This window comes from Seriola lalandi, unplaced genomic scaffold (genome assembly GCF_002814215.2).
Source record: "Seriola lalandi dorsalis isolate HSWRI2012SDOR001 ecotype SW California unplaced genomic scaffold, Sedor1 jcf7180002055008, whole genome shotgun sequence".
NCBI lineage: Eukaryota > Metazoa > Chordata > Actinopteri > Carangiformes > Carangidae > Seriola > Seriola lalandi.
Genome location: NW_019525551.1, coordinates 657,644 through 665,761, shown reverse-complemented (window position 1 = coordinate 665,761; position 8,118 = coordinate 657,644). Strand labels below are relative to the sequence as shown.

The window sequence follows — 8,118 nt, the reverse complement described above, 5'->3', positions numbered from 1 at the left end:
GAAGGATTTGTAAACAGGTAAAAAAAAAAAATCACATCATCAACACACAGCTGTAGACATTGTTGTACAGTGTCCAGGATCTACACATGAGTCATGGATCTTAATGGAGGGTGACCTGATCAGCTGTTTGAAAGGATCATATTCCTGTTGGATGTCACCTGGTGGGACAGAGGAAATCTTCACACACCTAAACCCACAGCTACAACAGGCTGTGGCTAATAGAATGCCAGTTAGGTTTAGTTAGGTAGTCTAGGATAGGTTAGTTTTTTTTTTGTTTGTTTTTTTCCCATTGAGATAATTTAATGTAAGTTTTCACATTAAAATCAAATTCTCCCGGGTCAATACAAACCTGATCATACAGATGCATTTTGGAGAATGCACAAATTTTATAAACAGCACCTAATCTGTTATTATTTAATTTGTATTAATTTATTTCTCAGTGGTTTTTTCTTCATTATTACTGTGGGATGTTGCGCATGCGTTTTCACCAGACACACCGGTGCATACACCAGTCTTTCATCAACCAACTGCTATGGTTCCTGCAAGCGAGCTTGTCCATGAAAATTGACATCAACAGATTCGCACTCTTAGCTTAGGAGTTTTCGCTTCTCCTTAGTAAAAGTTGGTCTCAGAAACTTTGTGAAGAGGACTTAGGAGAATACTTTGGTTAAAAACTTTTAGCGTGACTGAGACAACTCTCAGTGGTAAGATAAAATGCCATTTTAATATGGGCCCTGAAGTTTAAACCAGTTCTGATCAAACCACATGTGAGTGTGTGATTGAGTAGGTCGTCAAGGTGTGGGTAAGGCTGGACCCTAACCCTAACCCCTAATGGACTGAATGAACGGACAAAATACACAGAGTAGGATGTTTGAACTGCTATCACCATGTATGTACAGTATAGAATTCATGACATGATGTTGTTAATGCCTCCTTTCAACCAAAAACTTGTAAGGTAGCTTAGTCTTGTTCATATGCTAATTGCCTGTTAAAAAAAGGGCAGGTGATTGGTTCCCTTCAGTTTCAGAATGTCATCACTCTTGGAATTCACTTTAAACACATTTGACCTGACCAGATATACAAGGCCCAACCAGCTGATGAGCCAGAAACAAAAAGAGGAGCGGACAAAATGACGTGGAGCTGCTCAACACTGTTCAGGGGAAAAGACAGACAAACTCATGTGATTATCAGTCAGGCTGACATAGGGACAAAGGTATTTACAGGACCGTATTTATTCTTTATTGTTTATTGGAAATTAATTTTGTGTGTTTTTTGACCCACTGGAGTCGTTGTTCATTGTAAAGATCTGTTTCAACTCACACACTGTTTATTGCAGAGTTAGTGTAGAAGGTTTTGTTTCGACACTTAGTTGGAAATTTAAGTTCCTCGCTTCGTGCTCAAAACCATTTGTCTGCCAATTCTCTCTGTCTCTCTCTCTCTCTCTCTTTTACACACACACACACACACACACACACACACACACACACAGTTAAGTTTAATATTTGAATAAGTGGTTGTGATGTTGCTGTGATAATATATGGAACATCCTCTGCCAACAAACCATAATTACCTTCATTATATTGTTATATCATCTATGTTATGCTGCCGGCATCTACAAACTTGGTAGCTGCCTTCCAACCTGCTTCTGTATATGCCACACACATCTTGCTGTACTTTTTCTTCCTCTTCCTCCAAACCTTCCTCTCGTGGGACAGTGAGCTCAACCATGATCCGAGGTGGACCACAGGACAATGCCGGGTCCTAGGGGGATGAGGAAGCTCAGTCTCACTTGTCCACATGTCAGGTGGAGTACAGTGTGTATACAGTACACTCATGTGTAAACAACTATCACTGTTGTAGTGTCTGAATTTCTACAGGGTAGTGTTGTTAGCTGCTGTTGTGCACTCACTGGAAATGTGACCTTGACTGTTACTGGCTGACTTACAATGAATGTTTTACTGTCCTGTGTTGCCTCCTGTGTCAGGTGACTTGGAAATTATGAAAGATGATGTCTCCTTCCTTGGCTATTGTTTTAACAAGTTGAAAATACATTTGTGGCTGCTCCGCTTCTGCTACATAGCCAAGATGGCGATTGTTGAGGTGAGAAGTGTCCATTTTTTTAACCTCAGTGTTTTGACTTGTTGAGTGGAGCATCCAGGTACTTATAGCTCACTGTATGTTGCCAGTCTTGTCAATGTGAACTCAGTGATTCACTCAAAACAGTGAGTGCGGAAGTACCTGAACTGAGACACAGCATCAGTTTTTTATCTATAGAAGAATATCCTCTTCTCTGAAGGTTTTCTGAGACTGAACCATTACATGTGACTGATGTGATTATATCATGACCACTGATGGTTTTATCTCAGCAGCTATTTAGGCCTTCATTAGTTGTCTATAGAGTCTCAGATAAGTTGAAGAGCCCTTTAAATGAAGGACTGGTCTAAGTCCTTTTTGTTCTCCTCCATGGTCCTGCTCGGTTGACCCCGGCTCCTCATTCCTCACTGTCTTCAGAGTTGGTGTACACACTATTTTATCTGATCCACTTGAGAAGGATCCAGTTGAAGTGATGAAGCAGGGGTATTTTCACTCAGACTGGGTTACACCAAAGGCTATTTCAAGCAGTATCAACCGTGGTCTCCTGGCAAAGACAGAGGGTAGGGCGAACACTGAGGTTTAATGATGAGGGACAACTATAAATTATTTCTGACCAGTCTCTATAATGCATCAGGAATTAAAAGTGCTTGTTAATGTGTCATGATGAAGAAAGCTCCGCTTAGACCAGAGATATTTGATGATCTCACCTGCAAATCTCAGGTTTTCACTGATCATGGACACTATTCTGTATAATGAAATTATCTAAGTGAAAACATAATCGTAAAAACCTTTAGTGACCTACTGTACCTACTGAGAGAAGCATTGTTGCTCAGCAACCAGTTAACCTGAACTGGATTCAGTGGGAGAAATTATTTATATTGCGGGTAACTTTATCCTAGTGTGAAGGATCAGGACATAGTGGAACCAGCAGGACTTTTTATTTTAGAGTTATTATAAACTCACAGCTGTGTCTCACTGTGTTACATTCTCACTGTTTCAGACTAAACTCTGTTTGATGTTGGAGTATGAGCAGTGAGGTGTTTAGTTGTGTATGTTTGTGGTGATTTCATGTGTGACCTCTCCAGCCTGTAGCTGTTGTGGGATAATACTTAGTACTAACAGTCTGTAACCCTGCAGTAATGATCAGTCTTCATTATCTCCAGATTTACTCACCATTGATCTTAACTTAAGATTGAAACTTGAGACCCAGACCTATACCTGTTGAGTCAAACTGTGAGCTGAAGGGTACAAGAGACAGGACCAAAGCATGTCTCACATACCAAGATGATGTTCTGTTAAGTCTCAGAGATGACAAATATGTCTCAGTATGACTTCCTCCACTTCTGAAGCTGGAGAGAACGCCAGCAGATACTAATAACAAAGGTGCTGGTGAGTGTTTTAAGAACCTCCATAGCACCAAAGTCTTTTTTTCCATTTGATTCAGGTTCCCACAAAAAGTAAAGACTTCAAAGACTCCAAACAGTGTATGTACAGTGAGGTGAGAAGTATGGAACGAGCTCCATAACGTTGGTATGGTAACTGAGAAAGTTTAACATTGAACAAACAGAAACAGATCAGGACCTCAGGCTTCAGCAGTGGAGACCATTCAACAAAGGGAAGAACAGAGGCAGGAGCTGGCTTTGTTTGTCTGTGGGTGATTGTCTGCAGCTTTCTACACCAGCACAGACAGATGATGACACCTGAGTGGAGCCAAAGAGCAGTTGTTCAGGTCCGTCACTGCTTTCACTCGTTTGACTGAAGTTGAGTGTCATCAGCGTAGAAGACAAACCTGTATTTTTGAATGACAGGGGCAGAAGATGAGATTGGATTTCTGATGGAGATGGAAGTACCTTTTACAGGGTAAGGTGAACGAAGAGCAGACTGCGACTGAGCCAGAGATTCAGCCTGAAGAGGAGAATGCTTTGGTTACTGTATCAGAGGATGGCACAGGTCCTTGGATCAGCTATCACCAGCCTACTCTCCATCATTCTGATATTGATAGCTGCCTGAGCAATGCTTCCTCGGCTCCAGGAATCCAGAGAAGTTGGAAACTTATCCCCCTGTAGTTCTCTGTCTGTGCAGGGCAGGAAATAAAAGTGTCTGCTGCAGGCGGCTGCCCTGATACAGAGAGCACTGGCACCGACTCTGTTCCTGGAAACAAGCCGAGGTGGAGCCATTCAGACCATCCACTGAAGCAGAGGTAGAAATGCCACATTGGAAAAAGGCTCCAAGTTAAAGTCCTGGTTGGTCCAGATGGAATATTATGAAGATTGAACTGCATTTAATTTTCTTTAGTCCTGCACTGTGTATGTTGAGTTACTGCACCTATTTTAGCTGAGTATGTGAACGCAGCACAGAGGAAATAGTGTAGAAGTTAGTAAACTTCACAAATGAGTCTAGTCTCTAAACGACCAACACAACAGTGATGGAAACAGCAGTGATTCATGTCTGTTGTGTCCACTAATTCTCTCAGCTATGATACTCTCTGTTGGTGAGGTCTCAGAACTACCTTTGAACCAGACATGTGTACTTCAGGGCACAAACTTCTCTAATGTCTTCATGTCACAGATGATGGACAAAGACTTTAACACCTGAGTCTCTCAGGTAAAATGTGAGACTCCTGTAGCTGTAACTGGACAGAGGCTGTGAACCACAAACATATGAAAAAAAATGAAATCCTGTTATAAACTGTTTGGTGGTTTTAATTGTATTTTTAGTGACGTGATGTGTTTTGTGTAATACCCTTCAAGGGATAGTTTGGGTTATTTGAAGTGGGGTTGTGTGAGGTAACTCATGAATAGTCGTTAAATTACCTACAGATGATTATGTTCAGTGCGTTCCCCGTTGGGAAAGCCGACCAGGAGCACCCAGCAGAGTGGCAGAGCTATGTTCTATTAACTGTCTAACACACCATGTTAGACCGTTAATATTTCCATGAGACTAGATTAACATGCTAAATTATATTTTCACAGTGTGAGGTGTGGAAATCAGTAAAGTCAGCAGTGTGTGGTGTCAGTGAGTGAGGAATGAAACAGGACTGAACTAAGGTAACATTAAGAGATAGTTTAGAGTATTTGTAACATTTCAACAGATTATTAGTTGGGATTCAACAGTTCAACTGCTTCACTAAGCCTGACCATGAAATGGTTCACTAACTGTTGGTAAAATATTTTTACAGGTGTGGACAATAACAAATTACATTTTGAAATGTTTGCTGTGTTTACCAAGACCAAACTTCATCACTGACTAAAGAAAGGAAATACGGTTCAACTGTGTTTTATGACGGTGTGTTCAGTTTTGTATAATATCCTACAGGTTCTACAATCAGTCAGACAAACAGTCAGTAGGCTGTTTCAGAGTCATAAGCTTCCGTAAATGTGGAACAATACAACAATGTGTTGACATAAAAAATGTACTGTCACTTGTATTGGAGTCATATTTGACCAGGAAGATATATATATTGTGTATCCACAATAACTGTATGCTATTTGTATAGACATTGTTGAATATTAGACTGTTCAACAAAGATAAGTGAAATGTCGCAAATACGGTGTAATGTCAGTGTAATGATCCATATCAAGTGTAACCTCCTCCATCACTCAGCATGTTGTCACCTTCATTAGGATTGTATTATTTGTTCTGTCAGCATGACTGTGAGGAGATGATGTGTTAGATGTGTCAGTGTCACTGTCTTCTCACAATGATTGAGTTCTCTGCATTGTTACTGTGGTGATGGAAGTGTGTGTGTGTGTGTGTGTGTGTGTGTGTGTGTGTGTGTGTGTGTGCGTGCGTGCGTGCGTGCATGCATGCATGCGTGTGTGTTTGTAAGAGAGAGTGTGTGTATATTACAATACAGTGCTGTCTGCTTAGACAGAAAGGCAGCAGACAAACAGGTCACTGACCCACTGATAACACTGGTGTTAGTCAGACCAGTAATGAAATTATCTTAGTCAGAGAGCTGCTTAGGGTCTTATTCAGTCTTGTCTAGTTCTTTTCCCTCTGAAGCACAGATCAGAGATCCACTGCATCAACAAGTCATGGCTTCTGATATTAGACTGATTGGATACATTAGATTATTTAATAAATGCATTAATTACAATTAGTAATAATATAATATAATATAATATAATATAATATAATATAATATATGTATATCATTATTTGATTAATTAATTATAACTAAAAGCATAAGTTCCTCTTTGGAGGTGGTTCCCTTTCAATGTTTGAATGTGTGGCCTTTGTAATACTGCACAATGTTTGTTGTGCTGGGGTGAGGGACAGGTGGGGGTGGGGGGGCTGGAAACCCTTTGAAGACAAATGAACACCACAAAATGCATTCCCTCCACTCTCTCCTGTGCCCTCTCTGTACCATCCTCTGTCGAGAGTAGGAAACAGTGGAGCCTCTGACCCACACTGTTGACAGGCCTGATTTATACACACGCGCACGCACACACACACACACACACACACACACACACACACACACACACACACACACATACACACTTACACAGACACACAGGCTATATGTTCACTACATCTACTCCTCTGCACACACACACACACACACACACACAGGCGCACACACACACACAGGCGCACACACACACAGGCGCGCACACACACACACACTGCAGTTTGACATTTGGGCTTCTAACCAATAGGCAGGCAAAAGGCACAAGGGCATTTTACAGCTCAGCCAGGTGCTTATAAGAGTTGCTCACACACTTACTCTCCCTGCAGTCACACACTCAGACGGAGTTCCCTCACAACTTCTCCCACAGGAGGAACCTCTCTATACAGCCTCTGTCTGGATCACACAGACAGGTTAAAACACAGACAGATAGGGTGTAGACACACACACCTGCAGAGAAACCAGTGGAAACTCATAATGTTTCGTTACGGCCAAAATCATTTCACCTGGAATGGAACTCTGAGGGAGCTGGAGGGCAGACATCCAGCCTTCTGCACAGGTAGGCTCAGACTGACAGTGAGTGTCTGTGTGTGTTAGTCATATGTATTTGTGTGTAGTGAGAGACAGAGCTGCAGAGTTGATCTGGCATGAGTCATCTCTCCAGAGCAGAGCTTTGACTTGACCAGAGACCCTTCAGCTGCAGGTGAAGGATCATCGTGTCTGAGAAAGATGTCACCTGTCATTGAGTTTTCACACAAAATAACATTTAACTTTAAATCTGAGCCTCTTCAACAGTTGGAATCACACACCACCTGCCAGCCATCTTCATCATTACAGTCATCATCTTCACTGGAATAAGCTGACAGATTGTTGCTGTGAGTGATGAGATGCAGAGAATGACAAACACTTCTGAAAATTAGCTTTTGTGTATCTGTAGTACACGCTGCCTACACATCACAGCTCAGCTCAGTGCTGCTGCTATCTGTACTATGTGACTCTGCTATGTCCTGAATGTGAGTGTGTGTCTGTGTTGGCTCTGTGCAGAGGGATGGGATTTCAGCTCAGAGGCATAGCATAGAGGAGCAGAGGAGCACCCAATAGTCTAATGAGACATGAGCGACCTGATGATGCTGAAGGAAAACAAGTGCAGCTGTGAATGAAACTCAACAGAGCAACAAAGTGATGGTGTCAACCTCAGACTGAGGGTCAGTCAGTGGCTGTGTCCCAAGTCACTCACTACTCCCTATATAGTCAAATCCATAGGTCGCCATTTTGTACTACTGTCTGAATATATAGTGAGATTTATTATACCCTATATAGTGGACTTATAGTATCCCACAATGCATCATGAAAAAGAGTGTACAACTGATGGTCATTGACTAAGCAATATATCAGTTCATTCAACTCAAGTCCTTTAAATCCATCCCCTCCCCCGTCACTTCCGGTGTGCCCCAGGGCTCTGTCCTAGGGCCCCTCCTCTTCATCATCTACCTCCTTCCCCTCGGCAATATCTTCCGCAAATTTAACATTGACTTCCACTGTTACGCTGATGACACCCAGCTCTACCTCTCCACTAAACCCTCATCCACTCTCCTGCCCACCTCCCTAAC

At 42.0% G+C, this 8,118-nt stretch overlaps 1 protein-coding gene across 1 annotated transcript in view; it reads left to right on the top strand.

Moving 5' to 3' along the window:
- Window positions 1-6,847: 6,847 nt before the first annotated feature.
- The window catches only part of agbl1 (AGBL carboxypeptidase 1), a 144,308-nt gene continuing 143,037 nt past the window's right edge, over window positions 6,848-8,118 (top strand). The window contains exon 1 of the mRNA XM_023397390.2: window positions 6,848-7,067. Within this exon, the coding sequence (XP_023253158.1) occupies window positions 6,986-7,067 (82 nt within the window). The 5' untranslated portion in view covers window positions 6,848-6,985. The remainder of the gene's footprint in view (window positions 7,068-8,118) is intronic.